Raw genomic sequence first — 23,038 nt, forward strand, 5'->3', positions numbered from 1 at the left:
TGTTCTATTTTCGACAGCCTTTTTACTTCACGCTTTGCCCTAAAGAATCTTCTTGGTCTCCTCCGGGAACGGTGTTCAAATTTTAACCCTCTTTTTCGTTTATTTTTAACTTCAATAACTAGTTTAATTACAAATAAAATAGGGGTGAACCAAATCTGAAAGACAAATAATCTCAATCAAAGTTAAAATGTGACAGTTATAGTTAGGGCCTTAGGGGTGGCACTAGTCGAATATCTCGACTTCTTTTAATATTGTATTTGATATATGCATGTATTCTAATGGCTATGTATAGTATATATGTACGTCAATATTAGCACCCCAGCCTAAATTTCAAATATAATAAGCTTCTGTATTTGTTAAAAGTTTGGGATATTTGCTGGTATCTAACTATCTATATATATCCACACCAATTTTAAAGCGCCTATATTGATATTAGTACAAAAATGAAATAAAAAGAATTACTGTATTAAAAGAATTAACAGACTCAATAACCTCTTACATTTAAGATTTGCATAACAGTTTTTTATCTGTTCATATATATTGATTATTGATTGATTAAAAAGGAAAGCATTATTTCTTAATTAGTTAAAAGCATATTCAGTGGATAATTAATAACGAGGTTGTAAATTTTAGAGAGTCAAAAGTACCAAATAATACTAAAATTTACATATAAACTTGTAAAAAAAATTGTTGGTGTTAACTTGTAAAACATCTTATAAAATGAAAAAAAAAACCTTTTAAATGTAGAATAGAGGGAGTGTAAGGTAGAAAAGATCCACTTTTTTCATTTCCTTATTTTTCCACATTACGGTTTTGTGAGTGACGCCTTTTCTAATAATATGTTCTGTATATTATTGGCTGTCATGATAGTATACTAAAAAAGCAAGAGGCCGATTCAAATATTGGAAGAACAAGCATTTATGATAAACATTTATTTTGACGAACTAAAAATTCAAAATCAGAAGAAATGTGATAATTACAAAGCTTTTTAAATCAATTATCGAAGATTAAAGTTCAGAGTTTTTATTTTCTTTTCTTTTTGGGAGTTTCCAATTACAGTGCAAGTGCATCATACATTTTCCAAAATGGTTTGGTTCCATTTAAAAAATGTTATTCACAATTATAAAGAAAATAATGCATCAACCGACCCGACCGGTTAGTTTTAAAACACTTGATGCAATCCAATTTAAAGAGCTTTAAATGTACCACTTACATTTTTCCCCCATATTTCAAGAATTTAAAGAACCTACGCTGACAAGAACGTACGCTGTTTATGCACAGGTTGACCCAAAAATGGTATATTTATTGGTTATCTGCAATCTCAATAATTCCCATAGATGCACCCCATATACAGTTATAAGTTATAACTTATAATCTCTCATCCATCTTTGTTTAATTGATAAAACATGCAATATAAACATAACATTGCTCTCGTTCATTTATCGCCACGCATGTATGGTCTGAATACTATATTATATAAATATATAAGCTATTAAAAATCCTACAAATCAATCGTGGAAAAAAATGAATAGATGTTTAGTCTACTGGTCGAGTTTTATTGTGCATGGTTCATCTATATATGTCTTCCCTTCCCATATAATACGTTTAAAGACACCTTCGTCAATAATTTATGAGAAACATATTACATGTTAATGTTAAAAAAAGAAAAAAAATTAAATGCTGGCAGATAAAAAGAGATTACATCGACAAGAATGTCAAGAAATATATATATATATATATATATATATGAGTATGTTTTGGAATGAAACTATAACGTAGAGGGTCGAAAAAGAAAACTAGCTGCTGTATGTGAGTCCTAAATGTCCATTGGGGTAGCCGAAAACGCCCATGGGTTTCTGTAATGATTAAACTATCGGGCTAATTATATGGGCTAAAGCCCAGCCTGTTAGACACACAATGAACCTATGAAGTCAATATTATCAAAATTAAATTTCTTCTAACCAGGTGGAAGAAATTCCTCTAATTCGATTTACATCTGTTATCAATTTACTATTTTCCATAATGCTCATGATTTATTGCCTATATTGAAAAAAAAACTCCCTCTCTAAACTCTAAAGTCTAGTTTCGTTATAATTAAATCACCCACTGAAAAAAAAAAGAGTGAGTGTTTACCATAACGTTTTTTTGTTACATACTTAAATCTAATGTACTTCGTTATTGATGGACTATAAAACTGAATAAAAAATTCGAACTATATACTCTCGACGGTTTTTTGTCTAGCGATTATCGCTATGCTGAAAAATTATATATTTTCGTTATTGGTTCTACGGATACAATCCAAATAGCTTGATTGTATAAAAATATAAATAATGAAGTGGTATTAAAATAACTTCCACATAAAATCTCCGTGTACAGAAATCGTAAATCTATTTGAGACACATGTACACAATCTGTAAAATGGATAACTTATTTTCATAAGACACGTGTACACGTCGTAAATAAGACATCTTTGGTGGTCGATGCTAAGGAGACCTCAATTGTGTCTTTCATCATCTTATCTTGTTTTCAATTGGTTTGTCAAGGAAAGAAGGAGAATCAGAAATTTCGCTATCACATTTACCTGAAGGAAAATGTTAATTACTTGAAAAAATTAATGTATGGAGATTGAGTATCACGATTGGGGATGTTTTTCTTCTTCTTTGAAACATTGATGTATGGAGGTTGAGTTGAGTATCACGATTGTAAATGTTAATTTCTTTGAAAACATTACTGTATGGAACTTCAATGTTAAGGATTGCCAATTTCCAAATTAAGTATACCCCTAATATTTTATACGTTTATATATATATATATATATGTATAAAAAAGTACGGATATTTTATAGGTTATATACAAATTAACAAAGTGTTTAAGTGGATCTCTTTCCCAGGGTTAATCTTCAAAAAAGTTAACAGTTGGCCAATGTTAATGCAAGGGCTCAAAGCTCTGGAGCCAAATGAATCGACGCAGTGCATGCTTACATATATGCATTATATATGTAAATAACGAAACAACAACAATAACATTTTCTCCGGTTAATAATTTCGGGCGAAAACAACTACAGTTTCTCCGTGAAATTGATACAACCTGAAAATGTAACCCCAAAAAGTGATAGAAAGGAGAATCAAAGATTAAGAAAAAAGTTGCTTAAAGAGTATTCATTTGAAGTATATCTATATCTCGTAACGTTTCCTTTTCGATGGTATGCCTAAGTTCTAGGGCAATTGATCGAATTGATACTTTCTCATTAGATAGTGCAATTTTGTTTAATTATCTTAAAAAATATTACCTAAAGGATAAGTTCATGAATCAGAGTTTCATCATAATCTGAGGATCCTAACAAAACTCCAAAAGTTCACCTTCAATAAAGATCCATATGTTGATTGCCAGATCAATGTTCCAAGGACCACATATGGCTTGGCTTCAATCTTGGCCTTTTCCCTCAACTTCAATATTTTAATTTTAATCGCAATATATATATATATATATATATTTGTATAGAAAATCTTTTTTATACTAAAAATTACCAAATCACTCGCCACAAAAATCGATTATATAATAATTAACCTTATATAGTCATAATAATCAATCAATCCCGTAATAGATAAAATCATGCAAATGTTGTTATAGTTTAATTGTTTAACTGGTTGGAGGAATCTTGGCGAGTCTCAAATTCGAGAGTCAATGCTCTATAGTCTATATGCTTAAGAAAGATTTTCATTTACCAAAAACCTATTTTTTATCTGTAATCCAAAAAGAAGTATAAACCAAATAATCAAAACTTCGCGAATATTCTTTTAAATATCAGATATATGAGGTCATGAACCATTTTGGCACGTCCTTCAAACTACTATAAAAGCCAACTCGAACTCTCCATTTTTTCCTCATCCCTACTCACACCCAAACCAAAGTAACAGCGTTTCTTTTGAAGCCTCTTTTGTCTCTAAACAAAAGAGGAATCTAACAATGGCTTCAAGAACCACAACCTCTTTAGCCCTTTTCTTGATTCTCAACATCCTCTTCTTCACAACAATCTCTGCCTGCGGCAACTGCGGTTGCCCTTCTCCCAAGCCAAAACATAAACCCTCTCACAAGCCAAAACCTAACCCTAAACCCAAGCCAACCCCAAGCCCGAGCCCTACCCCCACCACAGAGAAATGCCCTAGAGACGCCCTTAAGCTTGGAGTCTGCGCCAACGTACTCAACGGTCTACTCAACATCACCCTTGGCAAACCACCGGTCGAGCCATGTTGCAACCTCATCAAAGGACTCGCTGATCTTGAAGCCGCGGCTTGTCTTTGCACTGCACTCAAGGGCAATATCCTCGGGATCAACCTGAACATCCCGCTTTCTCTCAGTCTGCTTCTCAATGTTTGTAGCAAAAAAGTTCCACCTGGCTTTCAATGCTAATCAATATTCTAATTACACAACCAAAACTTCATGTCTTCTTGTTTGGACAGACAAGATGATATATAAGATAGATCCTGTATGATTATTGTCTTTGTTTCTCCTTTTTGTGTGTTATTTATTTATGTATGTGTGTGTGTTTGTAACTCCTCAAACTCTAAACTTTACAGTTATTTTTATTTTGTTTTCTTATACGGTCATTGGGGTGATGATGTTGTATTGGTTGTCGTATGAATTAATAAATCATGTGTTAATAATGTTTTCGATCTTAGAATTATATAATCTTTAGGCAACATGAATTAAATCTTATTTGATTTACGTCCAAGCGAAAGACAACAAACAATCATTTCGAAATAAGATAGCTAGAGCTGGATTTTGACTGTCACCAATTAGATGTCGAAAATAATTTACTCAAAGATGGATGAGGCAACTCGGCCATATTTGGATTTATTGATGTCACGCGTCAAGATTCTTGTGTGGACACTGTGCTTTGTTTTGAAAAGAAGAAAAAAAACGAATTATTTTTTGTTTAAAGTTGGTGAGACTTTTGAAACATAATAACAATAAAACTAACTGAAAATTTAAGATAAAAATCCAGACTTTATAAAAATTTACGAAAGGAATTTCGACAGAGATATGGAACATCATCAGAACATGTCACGCATCAGGTCTTAGAAAATCAGTTGAAAATTTATATGTTCTGACAAATGAATAATGGATTCGATGTTTATGGCTTAGTGACACTGACAAATGAATAATGGATTCGAAGAAATCAGTTGAAAATTTATATATGGAACAATCAAGAATAAATCTAAAAAAATAGATTGTCAACTTTACAGAACAAAAACAAGAGGTTTTAAGGTCCCTCATCGATGCCTAGATATTTCCTTTATTCCCAAATTTAATTTCCAGGTGATAAATTTCTGTCCACGAGTACACCAAACAAAATCCTATATTATAACTTTATAAGACACTCTCTATCTCAATCAGCCCTTAAGAAAAAATGGTTTGTCTACACTAATTTCTATATTGTCAAGTTTTCATTGGCCGGGCATTAATAATGCTCACATTAGGGGGAGCATATAATCTAAGAGTGGTGACACAAATTTTTGTTGGTCATTTTCTTAATCGCATTTGGACCGCGCATATTAACCTCCAAATATGTTAGTTCAAGTGCTATTCACACAAAACGAGTAATACAATTGATTATCTCTAAAATACAAACTTAAAGCAATTGGAGTATTATAATATTAGTTAGGGGAAACTTTAGTAATTCTTTTACCAGGTCGACGTATACAGTTACTATCATCTTCATTCAACTCTTATTCCACGCGTTTGTTTAGTTTTTTTTCGTCTATTCCACATTAATCATACTTATCTCTCTTATATGATTTAATCAGATTTTATATGCATCATATGTAAATATGTTCAATATTTTTATAATATTATTCATATACACGTTTTCCAGATATATTATTTAATATCCGACCTAATATATAATGATTTGTTTTAAACTATGATAAAATATTAAAAGAAAATTCTAAAAAAAAAGTTTTCATTCAAAAGTTAAATATTGTTCGACCCTCTTCCTTTCCAAAGCTTATATTGTATTTTTAATAGAAAAAAGCTTATTAATATTTGTAAACATATTTTGGTTTTGAATGAAAGTATAATCTATATATACACACATTACATTGAATGTAGTTGTGATAATAATATCTTTTGAATTCTGAGATTAATTTCTATAACGAACATGCAAAATTGCCTATCTCTCATGATTATTGTGAGACCCCGCTTCTTTATTCCCATCCGAGAACCAGACGAACTAGTTATCAAATCTATGAGATCTCGAATCCGTCTTTCATCTAAATTAGTTATTAACTCTGAACGCCCCTAACCATCTCTATCAGTAAGTCTAACGCCGTATACTCTAAGACCCGACGACCTCTTTCTAGGCCTGTTGGCCCACCAACCGCTCCTACCAGTGAGCCCAACACATTTTCTCTTAGGTCCGTTGGCCCACCACTGTCCGAAGGTTGGCCTTTTTCTAGGTCCATTGGGCTCAGTCATGTCCGACGGTCAGGAATCGCTTGGTCCGGGAGGCTCGTAAAAATTGTCTATTGTCTCTGCAATCACCACAGATATTTCCCCGTGCTTTGTCCTCACTCGCACGGTATCACAAACTACTCTCCGGTAGGTCACCCATCCGATTACTCCAGTATAAACACGCTTAACTCTGGAGTTCTCTCAAGACACTTGACCGGAAAAGATAAGTGCACTTTGATGACATCGGTAGTAACCAAATCAATTCTTATAAGCATTTTCACATATACCGAAAATCAGGATGTCACAATTCTCCCCCGACTTCTAAGGAATTCTTCCTCGAATTCTCTTTAACTACATCCCAAGACGCCATCCGGGTTAGAGCGGGTTGGCTAACCTTGGCTCTGATACCAATTGTGAGACTCCGCTCCCTTCTTCCATTCCGGGAACCAGACGAATCGGCTATCAAATCCATGAGACCCCGAATCCGCCTTTCATATGGATTGGTTATCAACTCTGAACGCCTCCAACCGTCCCTACTAGTGAGCCCAACGCCATATACTATGGGGCCCAACGTCCTCTCTCTAGGCCCGTTGGCCCAACGTCCTCTCTCTAGGCCCGTTGGCCCACCAACCGCAACATATTTTCTTTTAGGTCTGTTGACCCACCACTGTCCGACGGTTGGCCTCTTTCTAGGCCCAATGGATCCACCCCTGTCCGACTGTCGGAACTCGCTTGGTCCGGGAGGCTCGTAATAGTTGTCTACTATCCCAAAAATTACCACATGATATTTTCCCGTGTTTTGTCTTCACTGGCACGGTACCGCAGATTACTTCCCGATAGATCACCCATCCTGAGATTACTCCAGTATAAGAACGCTTAACTCTGAAGTTCTCGACACTTGACCGAAAAAGATAAATGCACTTTAATAACATATGTACTAGCCAAATCAATTCTTATAACCTTTTTCACATATACCGAAAATCGGAATGTCACAATTATGAACTATATAAATTTTTAAGATCTAATACTATATATATATATATATTGATTTTCCCCGCGATTTGAATGGGACATTTACGTGAGAGTAAAATTTTATATTTGCTATAAACTCATTCACATGGAACGGTATCGCGTGACAGAACAAACAATAAAGACATATTTAGAACACAATAAAGTTGAACAGCTTCGAGACAACGTATGGTCTAAGAGCACATACATATTGCTTTAGGAGGAAATACATAACGTCTAAGCTAAAAACCTTTTTTGGCTCCATCATGTTGTGTTTACAAGTAAGTGAGTAACTGATATTGGTTTGCTGATTGGCTGCGTTAGTCATCGATTTTCACTTAGCGTTAGTAACTAAAGTTTCACTAAAAGAATATATCAAAATTTGATTCAGGACTCAGGAGACAGCCGACAGGTTATCCACACAATTTGATTTGCTGACCTAGGAGAGAAAGACATTAACGTAAATTATGTGTGTGGGACGGTAAAAACCTGAATCATCCTATCAAAATAGAAGTTACATGTGTCATCTCCTTTACAATTTTATTCGTTTCAAACTGATCACAATCTAACATAGATGACCATTTAAGACATTTATAATAGTTATACTAATAATATAAATATCTATATATTCATAACTGCAAACTCGCAAGCTTTGGACGTCTTCCGAAACCACCGGTTTACTTAGACCTTTTTGATTTTTGAACACTAAGAATGGTACTAAGTTCATTATTTAAATCAAATTTGAAAAATATAAAATTTATTCGAAATCTCTGCTCCACACATTGTAAAATTATATCAAAATAATTGGACTTTCATGTTATGTGCTAAAAAGGCGAGACTATGATTTTGTGCCACGATTGTGTGTTGCCTGTCATTTCCGAATTGGATGGTCCCTTAGTGAACAATTAAAATTCAATGGATCTATATTGATCAGCCCGTGAACTATTTTTGTTTACATGTGCACTCAACTTGTATAAAGAAGTATATATAGAATTTGATATATATATATATATATATATATAGATATTGTGTACTGTACGTGTAGGTACATAGAGTGTGAAACAGTAGAAGCTATGTACAGTTTTTTGAATAATGAAACACGTAACAACTTCTCATGTACTGAACCAAACTTGGAAAAAATAAATAAAAATTGTATTTCTTATACCTTTTTTCCTGGATTCATATGTGACTAAATTATATATATATTTTTTGTGGTAATTATACTTTATCCAACAAACAAATCTGAGTTAATTTTTTTTATCTATATATATTTTTTTGTTCAAAAAGAAATGATAGATTTTGCCTTTAGAATAATGCAAATATCTCTATGAGAACAGATGTCCTTTATGTGTAGTAGCTTAGCTATGTTTTATGACAAAAGACAGTTCTTTTTGGAATGCTGCTTTAGCTATATTCTCTTCTCAAAAGCTTTTTTTCGGTACGTACACGTACACATGACACATACATTTTGATATCTGCATGCATGCTTGCTTGTACATGAGAGAGAGATAGAACAGTCAATATATAGATAGGACAGCGAGAAGCTGGAACAAAGCGAAACGAAAGATACAGCAAACAACTAAAGAAGTCTCACGTAAAAACCCTAGCTTAACCACAACGACGACAACAAGAACAAAAAACAACCATTTTTGAAAACCCTAGATGATCAACAAACCTGATCATCATCAAAAGGAACACAAATATACATATATTTAGATTATTACAAAACCCTCGAAACCCTTGATATATATCGTACGTTGTTTGTTAAATCAAGTGAGAGGAGGGCAGACAAAACCAGGAGGAGGAGTGAGTCCACAAGTGATGAGAGCTTGAAGTGCAAGAGGAATGAAGATGTTTAAGTTGAGAAGCTTAAGCCTTATGGTTGTGCAAAGACAAATAGCTGCTTCTAACTCAAGTAACCCTTGTAACACTGGACAACACACATTCTCCACTGGATTTCCAAGCCCTATATGGATCAATCCTCCCAAAACGTCAACACAAGCTCCAAGCTTCAATGCATTGATAGGGCACGTTGGTTGTACGCCACCCCCTCCTCCTCCGGGAGGTGGACCACCTCCTCCGGAAGGTGGACCACCGTGGTAAGGTGGATAACCGGAGGATGGTGGTGGAGTTGTGCCCGGAGGTGGGTTAATGATTGGAGGGAGGAGTCCCGGAGGAGTTGGGATCGGAGGGAGGAGTCCTGGAGGAGTTGGGATCGGAGGGAGAAGTCCCGGAGGAGTTGGGATCGGAGGGAGCAGTCCCGGAGGAGTTGGAATCGGAGGGAGCAGTCCCGGAGGAGTTGGGATCGGAGGGAGCAGTCCCGGAGGAGTTGTGACCGGCGGTGGTTGAATAGGAGGGCTTATGATTGGTGGAAGAATTCCGGGAGGTTTTGTGATCGGCGGTGGCCTTACCGTTGGTGGTGGATAGACCACCGGAGGAGGCCTTGTGATTGGAGGAGGCCTTGTGATTGGCGGTGGCCTCACCATTGGTGGTGGATAAACTACCGGAGGAGGTCTAACAAATGGCGGTGATCTCCCTCCTCCACCATGATGCGGTGGCCCGCCACCACCACCATGATGCGGCGGTCCTCCCCCTTTTCCACCGTGGTGTGGCGGTTTACCACCACCTTTTCCACCGTGGTGTGGCGGTTTACCACCACCTTTTCCTCCGTGATGTGGTGGTGGCTTGCTGCCTCCTCCTCCACCTCCACCTCCACCGCCACCGCCACCGCCTCCACCACCGCCGCCGCCACCACCACCATGACGTGGAGGCTTCGGAACAGGAGGGTGAGGGTGAGTGCAAGGAGTGCAAGCTTGGATCGTTGGTGGCAATGTGATGACCGTGACGATCAAGAAAATGAAGAAGGAAGCTGAAACCCTTATCGACCTCATTATCTTAGGGTTCTTGAATTTCTCAAGAATTAAACTTTCATTGCATTGTTTGTCAAATCTTTTGGCAAGATAGCATGTAAATATATAGGTGAAACTTAAGTGTTACCCGTGACTCTTCTAGGTGTTGTGGATGGAAACCACTACGTAATGAGTGTATAGTAGATTTGATTATTTGGTATGGTACGTACGAACATGTGTATGACATGAAAGTGAAGAAGAAAAAAAAGTTCCAAACTTCGAGAAAGTTTTGGATGCATTTTATTGCGTAACAACTAAGAAAGTTTGGAATAATGTTTTCAGTAAAAACCTTAAAATGTTTATTTCTTTTGGATATTTTGGATCTTTTGAATCGATGCTAACTTCAAGGTCAATCCCGTGACTAAAGTGTAAACAGATTATGATCATTGTCTCCGAACTAAAGAGTCCGTGAAATCGTTTGTTTTCTTATGCATCTAATTTCTTAAATTTTCTGTAAATGATTTTGGAAAGGACGTTTTGTGAAAATTGAGACAGAACAAAACAGTGAAAGCTTCTGAATATGTTGAAGGGTGTTGGTGTCCGTACATATGACGAGTCCTTGCCATTCTTAGAAAGAGCCACTTATTCCAGGCTTCAATTTTCATCGATCTTCCCACAGGCCCAATTAGGCCCAATAAGGTCATGTTACACGAAATTAGGGTTTTATCTAAAATACCCCCATTCAGACCAATACTCTTGTTCTTTGCGAATTCTTTTTTTTTTTTGGGACACTTAATCGCTGCTTGGAGTTTCCTGGTTCGGTCTTTGATTCTCTTCTCCTCCTTTCGGTAAATCCCATTGCATTTTCGATTTCTTCTTCTCTTCTGCTTCTTTTGGTAATCTCATTGCATTGTAATGTATTCTCTGATATTCCATGGAAAAAAGTCTATCGAGTTGCAGAAATGGCGGAATCCGAGAATTCTAGTGATGCTTTTTCAAAATGTATTTGCTTTTTCCAATTCGTTCTCCACTGCCATTGCTGCTGCTGCTTCTCCTGATGTGAGCCCTAGAGATGGTCAAAAAGGGAACAATTTTACTGTCTCTTATCTCGTTGAGTCACTTGGTTTGACCACAAAACTCGCGGAATCGATCTCAAGGAAAGTCAGTATCGAGGACAGTGAAAACCCTGGTACTGTCCTGACTCTTTTTAGAAGTTATGGGTTCACAGATTCTCAAGTCTCCACCATCGTTACGGATTATTCAAAACTGCTTGTAGCAGATGCTGAGAGATCTATTGGCCCCAAGCTTCAGTCTTTGCAGTCTAGAGGAGCTTCAACCTCTGAGCTCACAGAGATTGTTTCTAAAGTCCCAAAGATATTGGGTATCAAAAAGGACAAAGCTTTCAATGTATACTATGATTTCATCAAAGAGGTTATAGAAGCGGATAAGAGCTCCAAGTTCAAAAAGTTATCTCATTCTTTGCCACAGGGTAGTAAGCAGGAGAATAAACTCAGAAATGTATTGGCTTTGAGAGAACTTGGTGTGCCTCAGCGGTTGTTGCTCCCCTTGCTCATCTCCGGACCCAAATTTGCCTGTGGAAAAGAAAGATTTGAAGAATCTCTCAAGAAGGTTGTTGAGATGGGCTTTGATCCAACAAGCTTAAAGTTTGTCGAGGCTCTGCGCATTGTTCAGGGATTGAAGGAAGAAACAATAAAAGAGAAAGTCAATGTATATAAAAGTTTAGGCTTTGCTGTGGAAGATGTATGGACTATGTTCAAGAAGTGGCCAAACTCTCTGACATACTCGGAGAAGAAGATAACTAAGAAGTTTGAAACCCTGAAGAAGTGTGGACTAGTCGAAAACGAGATCCTTTCAGTGTTCAAGAAGTCTCCGCATTGCATTGGTGTTTCAGAGCAGAGGATAGAGAACTTCATTGATACATTGCTAGGCTTGGGATTCAGCAGAGATGAGTTTGTGATTATGGTCAACCGCTTCCCTCAGGGTCTTAATTTATCTGCAGAGAATGTGAAGAAGAAGACTGAGTTTCTGGTGAAGAAGATGAACTGGCCACTAAAGGCCGTGGCTTCAACACCTGCAATACTTGGATACAGCATGGAGAAGAGGATTGTACCAAGGTGTAACGTAATCAAAGCTCTCATGTCCAAAGGATTGATCGGAAGTGAACTCCCTGCACTATCGCCGGTATTGGCGATTACCGATCAAGCTTTCTTAAACAAGTATGTGAAGAAGCACGATGACAAGGAGCTTGTGGCTGACTTGATGGCTATATTCATGAGAAAGACGAGAAAAAAAGATAAAGCTTTTGGACCAGTTAGAGGGTTCGAAGTCTGTAAAGTTTTGGCTTAAACACGAACTTCGGATATTAGTTCTAACCGATGATGATTCTAGGGGAAAATGATTCATAATTCTATGCGATTGGTCATTAATCACCCTTGATTTATCTGTTACAGTTTTCCTTGTGGATTATCTAAAATATCTCCTCAAGTCTCTGTTTTTTGTTTTCCTCTGTTTCTTTAATTGTTTTCTTCCACGACCATGTCGTTAGCTGTTAGTTGCGGGACGTTTTGTTGAATTTGAAAAGTATAGAAGAGACCAAATAGTGAAAGCCTCTGAACTGAATAGAGAGACTGTCTCAATTTCATTTAGGGAAGAAAGCGACGTTATAGTCTCCTTTAGCTCTTCTCCTTTCGCATTTTACAAAGATTCATCAATATAAAATATGCCGCGAAAAAAATCTCACTTTCTTTTGATCTAGTTTCAATAAAGCCAGTATAGGGAAGCACATGTAACCGTCGACAGTTTTCCTGATCGTATAACGAAATAGTATCATCGTAGTCAACCAATTATAAAAGGAAAGCAGTCAAATATTTTGTTGACAAAAAAAATCCAAATTGATACGTTTTCTGTTTACAAAAAATACATTCTATTTAAGTTAAAATACATTAAATTTTATTTACCTAAACTACACACATTCATAGTAGCCACTAGCCAAAAAAATTATAATAGGAATAAGAAATTTTTTGTTTTTTGTTTTTGTTGACCAAAAAAGAATACTTTCTATTCTTTTTGTAGGTAAATGCAAAGTGTTAATAATGAAATATGAAAATTGATACGTTTTTATTTGTAGAATATACTTTGTAGCAATTTAAAATATACGCTACCTTATTTGCAAAATCCTTAATCTGTCAGAGTCATACTATGCCAGTATGCCATGTACATGCTCCAAGTCACAATATATATATAGGCATCCGAACAACGATGTAAAGTTACGAAATGTTTATCAAAACTTAATTCATAAAACCCACAAAACTAATCATAACATCCTAAACTTTCAGGTAAAAGACATGGCGGCATCAAAAACAACAATCTTCATAGTTTTCCTTCTTTATCTCTCATGTTAGCTTCTCTCTATATATATTAATTCAATCGATTTAAAAAGACCGACTCCAAAAAAGTTATATACTGATATGTGTTTGCAATTTGTAGGCGCATTGTTGGTGAGCCCCTCTGGAATTCAAGCTCATAGGTCATGCCGGAGTGCAAAAGACTGTATCGTGTTGTGTCAAGGTGCGGTTGCGGGATGTGTAGATGGACATTGCATTTGTGAGCGGCTAAAAGCCGAGATTGAGCCGACCAAGACAATAAGGTGTAAAACGGACCGTGATTGTCCCGATTCTCGTAAATGCCCTATTAAAGACTACTATTACTCTTGTCTTCATGGAGAATGTACTTGTAGAACAGTATAACTTAATCGCTAACAATTTGTTTCTATATTTAGAAACAAATTGTTCCTCCTACGACATAAATGTATCTCCGATGATGGAATCCTTATATTCCTGACGCTATTACCATTATTAAATAGTAATATAAGTAAACAGAAATTACAATTTTCCTGTTTGATTACGACCATATATGTTTTGATATATTCCAACCGCAAAAATAATATAATTTTGTTTAAGATTTCGTTATTGATTAATGTTTAATTAGTTAATCTTTATCATAACAACATCAGGATTTTACCTCTAACTTATATTAAAGACATAATTTATACACATCAAATGGTTCTAAAACTATCTAGAGCCTCCTAACATACATATACATGTATATTTTCAGGTTTGGAGTTATAAACTTATAATCATCATGTATCACATAATTAACATTTGCCTATATAATTAAGTGAGTTTTCTTTCTGTTATAAAGAAATGATAGTTTTAATCAAAGACATGACAAATGGTTCAAAGACGAAATCAAATCTTTGTAGTACGAGGTATCTCAAACATGTTTGTCTCAAAAAAATAATAAAAAAGCAAAGACAAGACAAATGGTTCAAATACAAACTGAGTTCTCTTCAACTAAAAATGATAAGTCACATGGCTCAGATGTTATAGAGAGCTCTGCAGAACAATTGGGGCTAAAAGTAGAACCAAAGGCAGAAAAGGTACTTGACAATTAAGAAAACTAGTGTGAAATACCATGGCCAAACATGGTGAATGGGAAAGTGAGTCTTCAACAAATTGTCAATAGCAAAGCCTGATCATGCACTGGGTAGATAAGCAAGAAACCTGTCACATCCACACTAAAAAATAGCACGATCGTGATCCAAAAAATAAGCCAACTCCAAAATAGTGTGGACTTGAGTGTCTTTAATTTCTCCTAAATCTTAATTGTTCTTATCCTCATTTTGTTCTTTGTTTTGGAAATCATAAATATTATGACTAGTGAACATTGGCTAGTTGTGGAAGCGGATATGACCATAGTAGTCTAGATATTTGGAGTAAGATATGGTGTTCTCACATTTCTTCTCAACCTTTGTCAAAGGATCATGTAGAATAAAAAACATGATTGACATGTGTTATTATTAATGACAAAACATCTCACATGTAACATATATATATATATAAGAGATAGGCCATAATAGTTTGATTATATTACCTCGTCCAGGCCAGTATTTATAAGGTCCATAGAAATAGTAAATAAACGACCAATTGGAGTACATTATATGAGCCACAACACCAGTCGCAACAACTACAAAAGTTACACATCCTTTCTCCTTAAAGAATGCAAACAATGATCCTACACACTCTGAAAGGAGAATAATTATTAGAAATAAGGAACTTCTACAAATAACCATAAAAGAACTTCTAAGAAACCACAAGACAAAAGAAACTCATTGTTACTTAATGCTTGAGTTAGATATATCTCTAGCCTTTCCAGACAGAACTCAACAAATCTAGAAGGTATCATCCATGAGACTTCAAACATTTTCATATCCTTAATAGCTTTTAGTTGATATATTGTATTAGCTTTCCAAATACGCCATGTTGGATTGGGTTTGAGTACGCTTTCTGATCTTTGCTTGATGCGATAAAAGTACTTAAAGATCCAAATATTTTAATAAGACTCTGTTAAACGGATGACTTTTAACATATCCAATACAAATTTTAAACGGATGTCTTTCTATGGATGTATGACCTCGATAAGAAGTGGCTCAGAGATTTAAAAGCAAAGAAAAAAATATTTTCTGCACAAAATTAGAACATGAAACTTTGATCAAATGTTACATTTTTCTAAACTATCTAAACCAATAATCTATAAAGAAAAAACAAAGTTGATCCTCGAAAATTATATAAATTCAATTGCTTTTGATAAGAATATATTCCAGCTCTGGACATTTTTATTAACCACTATCAACATATTTAATACTCCGACCTTGAATTTATTCACCATGATGCTTTTCATGATCAACATTATTATTATTCCGGCCTTAAATTTCATTCCATCGATAGTGTCTGATCTTTAAAATTAGGTTTGATCTTTACTTATTGTGTCTTTCATTCTGTTTAAGCTTAATTAGTATGCAATGTTCTATTAATTCACACAATCAAACTAGAGAAATGCGTTTATAATATTTCTTTTGTCTTTCACTCTCCATCCACAAAACGAAACATGTGTATACTGATCTTCATAATCGATTTTATCAGCTCACTAATCTTATGATTTATCTAATTAATAGGTTACAGAGAATCAACATTACTTGCCTCATTTTCAAATAATTTCTTTCTATTGAATCGATTTTGCTTAATTATCATTTATTTAGTTCGTGTGTATAATATACTTCATAATCATTTTTTTTTTTAAAAAAAAAGAACCAGCTGATTCATTTTGTGTATTGATCTGAAGTTTTTATGTTTTATAATAGTAATTTGGAAACATTCAATTTTATATAAAAAGATGAGAGGGTTCGTCTCTTAACTTAACCTAAAATGCTGCCATTTTGCTTCTTAGATAGTATGAGAGCATCAAATCCGCTTTTGAGTCTTGATTCGACAAATCTTGTCGGTACAAATCCTCGTCACGATTTGCATTTTGCTCTTTGTCGTCGGTTTTGTGATGAAAGACAACCGTTGTTTAACGGTTCCGTTCAAAGGCGGCTGCCCTTTGGGCTTTGTCATTCTCTGGCCCATTTCTTCTTTCTTATTGAAATCGTTTGCCAAAACGCAGTCGTTTCGAAACCATCTTTTTCATTGACCGATATAGCTGATGAGCCGTGATTCGTGAAACTAACCAGAGGGTTTTTGAATTGTGCTAACAAAAGTTAGAGACTAAAACCGGTTTGGTTAGTTTCATCTGGGTTAGCCGGTTGACTTTGGTTTAGTAATTAAACCCTAGATTTCTTCTTCTTCTTCCTCCACATCTTCAGATTTCTCAGCCTTCTCTCTCTGCAACTCAAAAAACATTGTGAAACCCTAATATACTTCTCTGGAAGTCCAAGGTATCGATGGGAAAGAACAAGAAAGAGAGTAAAGATGGAGAAGAAAAATCTCAACACTCTGCTGCCACTGTATGCGTCTCTGGCTTGCCTTATTCCTTTACCAACGCTCAGGTACCATCTTCCTCCCTCTATTCATTCATCGTCTTTTATTACTTGAATCCATCAACACTTTGTTGATTCAATGTTGCCCTCTAGTAAATTGATGTTTTTGAGCTCCTTAAAATTGATCGAATTTCTTCAAACTCTCACTGTAATTGTTTTCTTCCAAATTTTTTAGCTTGAAGAAACCTTTAGCGATGTTGGTCCGGTCAGACTTTGCTTTATGGTCACAAACAAAGGTGAGTGAATTCGGAATCTGGTCACTATTGAAAATTAAAAGTTATTATTCATCAATGGTCTAATCATCTTTTTTTCTTATCTTCTTGTTTACAGGATCAAATGAACACCGTGGCTTTGCCTTTGTTAAATTGTAAGCCACCTTATTATTCTCACTTAGCAGGTGATATTGGTTCTTACACTATTTATACCTCTGCAGTGCTTTACCAGAAGATGTGAACCGTGCCATTGAGTTGAAGAACGGTTCTACTGTTGGAGGGCGTAAGATTACAGTTAAACAGGCCACGCATCGGCCTTCCCTTAAAGAGCGTCGCACTAAAGCAGCAGAAGGTTAGTCTCATTGGAGTCTTAAGGTCTCAATTACGATTCTTTTCTCAGAATTGACATCAATTTCTTGTTTTGTGTTTTCAAATTAGGGATCCCTTTACCTGAGAGTGATTCTCAGGCAGAGAGTGACAAGGGCAGTTTGGTTCCTGAGATAGTCAAGCCAGGTATAAGATTGGCTAGATTTTGTTTGTTAGTCTAAGTGAAATAGTTAGTGATGATGGTTTTGTTCTCATTAAATTTGTATTTGCATCAGTTCCTCCACCCGTTAAGAAAATAGAGAAGCCAATTGAGCGCAAAAGACCAACAAAGCTTCTTGTTGATTTAGCTGATAAAGAAACATGTTCAGATAAGCAAAGGTACGGTTTTATGATAACGTGCTGATTTTTGTATTTGGAATGAAGTTTTTAATAAAGCTTTGTAAGGAAGACTATCTGATTGACGATAATATATTTGAAAAAACTAATCTTCTTTCTTCTCGTTGGGTGAAGAGTTGCAAGAACTGTAATCTTTGGTGGCCTTGTTAATGCTGAGGTGGCAGAGTTAGTCCATAGTCGTGTCAAAGAGATTGGCACTGTGTGCTCTGTCAGATATCCCCTCCCAAAAGAAGAGCTTCAACAAAATGGTAATAATCTTGTTAAGAAAATGGAGGCAAATGCCTGTTTGCATGATTTTAGTTTCATCTATTAGTGCAAGGTTTTTATTTTGTAATGATATTACACATATGTATTAGCCGTCAAGTTATCCATCAGAATTGGTTGATCTAGGGATCTGTGTATTCCAAACACCGCACATAATGACTCCCAATGAACAGTATTGGGGCATGAGTCTCTGTTAATTATTAGATTATATTAGCCATTACAAGATTCCTGGGCAGAGAGAGTACGCAAAAAATAAACACCTTTTCTCGCTACTCCAGGTTTATGGGTTTGACTTTTGGATTATTGTTGTTGGAATGCATCCCCTGCTCATGGTTTCCTTTAATAAGCTTTCTTTTGGTGCTTGTTGCCTCCCGTTTCATAATCTTATGGCTGAATAATAGTTTGTTAAACGTGTATGTACATGATAAGACACCCTATCCAACTGTAGTTACTACTGTCGGCATGTAGTTATGAACTCGTTTGATTCTCTTATAAGAGCATGCCAGAATTTGTGCTCATGGTGCATTTATTAAGCATTAGAATTTTTTTTTTTCAGGTCTTACGCAAGACGGATGCAGGACAGATGCATCAGCTGTTCTCTTTACGAGTGTCAAATCTGCTTGTGCTGCTGTTGTAGCAATACATCAAACAGAAATAAAGGGAAATCTCATTTGGGCTCGTCAGCTCGGTGGGGAGGTGAGCATTATTTGCTTTTCAACAATATTAACTGATTAGCATTCGGAACAGTTCATGATCTCTTTGGTATTTTGTTGGAGGCAGGGCTCAAAGGCTCAGAAGTGGAAACTAATTATCCGAAATCTGCCTTTCAAGGTTCTTAACCTGGATTACCTGTTATTTCTACAATTTCATTTTTAAAGCTATGTTCTTCTCATCGTTTTTTTTTTTCTGGAATTTGCAGGCTAAACCTAGTGAAATTAAAGAGGTCTTTTCAGCAGTAGGGTTTGTCTGGGATGTTTTTGTTCCTAAAAATTTTGAAACTGGGTATGTTCCAAGTCGTCTGGTGATTTTCTTGATTATGTATAAATTAATGTATATTGTTCTCATTTAGTGGAATATTTTTGGCAGGCTACCGAAGGGTTTTGCATTTGTCAAGTTCACGTGTAAGAAAGACGCAGAAAATGTAAGATCTAGAAACATGAGTATCTTGGTTTGGTCATTCTCCATTTGGATCACTTGTCTTATTATTCTTTTGTGCATCTTCAGGCAATTCAAAAGTTCAACGGGCACATGTTTAGTAAAAGACCTATAGCTGTTGACTGGGCTGTACCAAAGAATCTTTACAATGGTGCTGCTGATGCCGCTACTGCTCCAACAGATGGTAAATAACTTACTTAATGTTTTTAAACCTTTTGGTAGCTAATTTGTATATTGATATAAGATATTCTATTGTTGACACGATGAAATTGAATGCCTGGAATATATAACGAGGGAAACAAATAAAGTCTGGTGGCCAAACTTTTGTTTTATCTCTTCCTAACAGAATATTCATACTTTTTGGCTTCACCTTGGCAGGTGACAAAAATGGAAGTGATGAGGAGAGTGATAACAGTAGTGTTGATTTGGAGGAGGTTGATGATGCTGTAGACGGCCACCAACCTTCAGGAGATGATAATGACGAGGAGGAGGAAGACATCAGTAACAAACCGAGTGAATCAGTAGTACTGGAGAAGGATGCTGAGACCGACGTGAATTTCGAAGAGGAAGCAGATGTTGCGAGAAAGATTCTTAAGAACTTGCTTGCATCTTCAAGAGGTTCTATTGCTTCTCATGATGGAGAGACAGAAATGTCAGATAAAAACAAACCCGAGGATACATCAGATAAGCCTGCCGCTGACTCGTCTAGTGTCTCTGAACCTTTGGAATCCAGTAAAACCAAAGAAGTGGTTCCTAAAGTAACACAGGAAAATGATGATGATTTTACGAGAACTGTATTTATAAGTAACATCCCATTTGATGTTAGCAAGGAAGAAGTCACACAGAGGTTTGCTGTATTTGGGCAAGTTGAATCTTTGAACCTAGTTCTCCACCCAGTCACAAAGTATGCATCCTTCTATCTTATGAAATTCATTCAATCATGAAAGCAAATTTTGGCTCTGGTATCTCCCTAACCCCAAAGCTTCACATTTTTTCTCTCTTTGTGTTCTCTTTTTCAGACGACCAAAAGGTACTGCTTTCCTCAAGTTCAAAACAGCAGATGCATCAGATGCAGCCATTTCAGCTGCCAGTACTCCCGCAGGTGTCGGTGTCCTTCTTAAAGGCAGGCAACTAAGCGTTATGAGAGCTGTGAATAAGAAATCTGCACAGGACATTGTACTCGAAAAGACAAAGGAAAAGAATCTTGACCATCGGAATCTTTATCTTGCTAAGGTAACACACCTCTCAGTTCTCACAAAATCTCTGGAAAAACCGTAATAAGCACGCACTAATATTCATCTCCTTCTGGACTTCCACAGGAAGGTCAGATCCTTGAAGGTACACCTGCTGCTGAGGGTGTCTCTGCAGAAGACATGGACAGGCGACGAAGGTAAAACTTTAATTTGTACTTTCTCATATATGCGTGTTACTGTCTAGTGATTTGGGATGATAGAAGATTAAGCATGTGTGGTTGTCCTTTGCAGGTTGCATGAAAACAAGATGAAAAAGCTTCAGTCTCCGAACTTTCATGTATCTAAAACGAGGATTGTCATCTATAATTTGCCAAAGTCCATGAATGAAAAGCAACTACAAAAGCTCTTAGTTGATGCTGTTACCTCACGAGCTACAAAGCAGAAGCCATCCATCCGACAGGTCACACATTCGCAGCCTTGATGCTAATATTCGAAACATGGCTTGTTCTGTTATCTGAATCTCGCTTCTTTCTCCTCGTTTCAGATCAAGTTCTTACAAAACGAGAAGAAGGGTAAAGTTGATACGAAGAACTACTCACGTGGAGTTGCGTTTGTAGAGTTCACAGAGCATGACCATGCTCTTGTAGCCCTGAGAGTACTTAATAACAATCCTGGTAAATAAATATTGCTGACAGCTAATTTTCCATCAAGTTTTGGAGTACTTTTTTAGAGCGTAACATATTATTTAGGATTCAGTATAATCCAAGAATCACGATTTCATGTTTTGGCTTTTTTGCAGAGACATTTGGTCCTCAACATCGTCCTGTGATAGAATTTGCTGTTGATAACGTCCAAAAGCTGAAGTTACATAAAGCTAATCAACAGTTTCAGCGACGCAACACAATGAATCTGAGGAGCAGCGGGTGAACGGCGAAGCGCAGGCAGAGGACATTCATGGTGGCAATGATTCAAAACGAAGAACGAGGGATAAGGATAACAGTGGTCCAGTGGAAGAGAATGCAAGCCGGTTTAGTAAGAGGAAACCTATGCGCCCACGTGAACAGAGGAAAGAAGAAGCGAAACCAGAGAAGAGTCTCTCAGTGAAAGAAGATGCGGGGAAGAACAGAAATAAGAGGCCTAGACCCACACAAGAAAGTGCTAAAGAGCCACCCTCAAATCAGAAAGGGCAATGGATGAAACAGCAAGAGGCAACTGAGAAACCAAATCTAAAGAAGATTTCCAAAGATGTGAGCGATGCACCGAGGAAGAGAAAGTTTGAGGAGGTTAGAGGTGGAGAGAGTTTTAATGGGCAAAGAAAGAGAAAGAATCAGACGGAGAAAAAGAAGAAGCAAGGTGGTCCACCCGAGGTTCTGGACAAACTTGATATGCTGATTGAGCAATACAGGTCTAAATTCTCGCAAAGCTCAGCCAAAACCGGCCCACAAAAACAGAGCTCTGGACAAGTCAGGAGATGGTTCCAGTCCTAAGACTTCAAATCATCAAGAGTATCAGTTTTCTTTTGCAGTTTTTTGATCTGGAGATGGCTTCGAAATGTTGCAAATTAATGTTCAAGTTTCATTGTATTGTTTTTTATTCTGCAACAAGACGTTTTTGTTTTGTATTATTAGTAGTCAGTTCCATAATCTCTTTTTTAATTATTATTATGTATTTAATAGTACGAAATATGTTTTTTTACTTCGAAAACAGTTGCTTTTAATAAAAATTGATTTAATCATAAATATCCATAATACTATGGAATATTATTCAGTCAAGGTTTTCAATAGAGTTTAAATCTATTCACAATTCATTATTATTCAATGATTGATTTTAAATATTTATAAAATCTATTGTTATAGGTTTTTGTATTTTAAAATATACTAGATTTTGCATCCATGCGTGAATATTTTGTTGATAAAAGTAATATGCAATTAATTATATTTATTAATATATAAATTTTATATATTAGTGTTTTAATAATATATTAAAATATTATAGTGTTAATAATTTTTATGTACATTATGATAGTTTAACGGTTTTGTTTTGAATCTATATACAGTATATCATATTTCAAAAATATATTATTTAGTCAAATACTTATAAGTTAATATACCAAAACCAACTAAAAATTTTACAATTTAACCAAATGTTACTTTTTAAACATAGTATTAACATAATAATAAAATATTATACATTCACTTATTTAAATCAAAAAGATAATTTTTTCCATCATTTTTACTTATAAGTTAATCTTTTTTTATTAGTTTGTTTAACAAATACAAATTTTTA

The 23,038-nt window shown here is 35.8% G+C and overlaps 5 protein-coding genes across 7 annotated transcripts; 4 read left to right on the forward strand and 1 right to left on the reverse strand.

Annotated features, from left to right (window-relative positions):
* Positions 1-3,889: 3,889 nt before the first annotated feature.
* LOC18009697 (lipid transfer protein EARLI 1) lies at positions 3,890-4,666 on the forward strand. The gene has a single exon (XM_006391794.2). It carries the CDS (start codon positions 3,967-3,969, stop codon positions 4,408-4,410), a length of 444 nt encoding a protein of 147 aa, XP_006391856.1. The 5' UTR covers positions 3,890-3,966; the 3' UTR covers positions 4,411-4,666.
* Positions 4,667-8,968: 4,302 nt separating this feature from the next.
* LOC18009529 (36.4 kDa proline-rich protein) lies at positions 8,969-10,423 on the reverse strand. Its single transcript, XM_006391795.2, has one exon. It carries the CDS (start codon positions 10,350-10,352, stop codon positions 9,231-9,233), a length of 1,122 nt encoding a protein of 373 aa, XP_006391857.1. The 5' UTR covers positions 10,353-10,423; the 3' UTR covers positions 8,969-9,230.
* Positions 10,424-11,080: 657 nt separating this feature from the next.
* Positions 11,081-12,834, forward strand: LOC18009530 (transcription termination factor MTERF15, mitochondrial). 3 transcript variants are annotated; one of them, XM_024148471.1, is made up of 2 exons: positions 11,081-11,158; positions 11,256-12,834. In XM_024148471.1, exon 2 carries the CDS (start codon positions 11,298-11,300, stop codon positions 12,675-12,677), a length of 1,380 nt encoding a protein of 459 aa, XP_024004239.1. In that variant the 5' UTR covers positions 11,081-11,158; positions 11,256-11,297; the 3' UTR covers positions 12,678-12,834. The 3 variants fall into 3 exon arrangements, with proteins under 3 accessions (XP_024004239.1, XP_024004242.1, XP_006391858.2); XM_024148474.1 differs by having other exon boundaries at positions 11,103-11,499; positions 11,590-12,834; XM_006391796.2 differs by having other exon boundaries at positions 11,103-12,834.
* Positions 12,835-13,675: 841 nt separating this feature from the next.
* On the forward strand, positions 13,676-14,077 carry LOC18009716 (defensin-like protein 291). Its single transcript, XM_024148482.1, has 3 exons — positions 13,676-13,727; positions 13,818-13,868; positions 13,920-14,077. Exons 1-3 carry the CDS (start codon positions 13,676-13,678, stop codon positions 14,075-14,077), a joined length of 261 nt encoding a protein of 86 aa, XP_024004250.1.
* Positions 14,078-17,034: 2,957 nt separating this feature from the next.
* LOC18009789 (RNA-binding protein 28) lies at positions 17,035-22,399 on the forward strand. Its single transcript, XM_006391798.2, is given in 19 exon segments — positions 17,035-17,214; positions 17,381-17,441; positions 17,536-17,572; positions 17,639-17,769; positions 17,856-17,930; positions 18,020-18,122; positions 18,255-18,388; positions 18,961-19,100; positions 19,185-19,235; positions 19,324-19,406; positions 19,491-19,545; positions 19,629-19,743; positions 19,938-20,463; positions 20,579-20,792; positions 20,879-20,949; positions 21,044-21,212; positions 21,297-21,426; positions 21,552-21,647; positions 21,650-22,399. Coding segments are annotated over 19 exon segments (2,886 nt in total). The 5' UTR covers positions 17,035-17,109; the 3' UTR covers positions 22,240-22,399.
* Positions 22,400-23,038: the final 639 nt, after the last annotated feature.

This window comes from Eutrema salsugineum, unplaced genomic scaffold (assembly GCF_000478725.1).
Source record: "Eutrema salsugineum unplaced genomic scaffold, Eutsalg1_0 scaffold_8, whole genome shotgun sequence".
NCBI classification, from domain to species: domain Eukaryota; kingdom Viridiplantae; phylum Streptophyta; class Magnoliopsida; order Brassicales; family Brassicaceae; genus Eutrema; species Eutrema salsugineum.

Coding starts and splice junctions, on each gene's coding strand:
- LOC18009697 (XM_006391794.2), top strand. CDS start 3,967: ATGGCTTCAAGAACCACAACCTCTTTAGCCCTTTTCTTGATTCTCAAC.
- LOC18009529 (XM_006391795.2), bottom strand. CDS start 10,352: ATGAGGTCGATAAGGGTTTCAGCTTCCTTCTTCATTTTCTTGATCGTC.
- LOC18009530 (XM_006391796.2), top strand. CDS start 11,226: ATGTATTCTCTGATATTCCATGGAAAAAAGTCTATCGAGTTGCAGAAA.
- LOC18009716 (XM_024148482.1), top strand. CDS start 13,676: ATGGCGGCATCAAAAACAACAATCTTCATAGTTTTCCTTCTTTATCTC. Junction 13,728..13,817: donor TTTCCTTCTTTATCTCTCAT/GTTAGCTTCTCT, acceptor TGCAATTTGTAG/GCGCATTGTTGGTGAGCCCC. Junction 13,869..13,919: donor AGCTCATAGGTCATGCCGGA/GTGCAAAAGACT, acceptor CGGGATGTGTAG/ATGGACATTGCATTTGTGAG.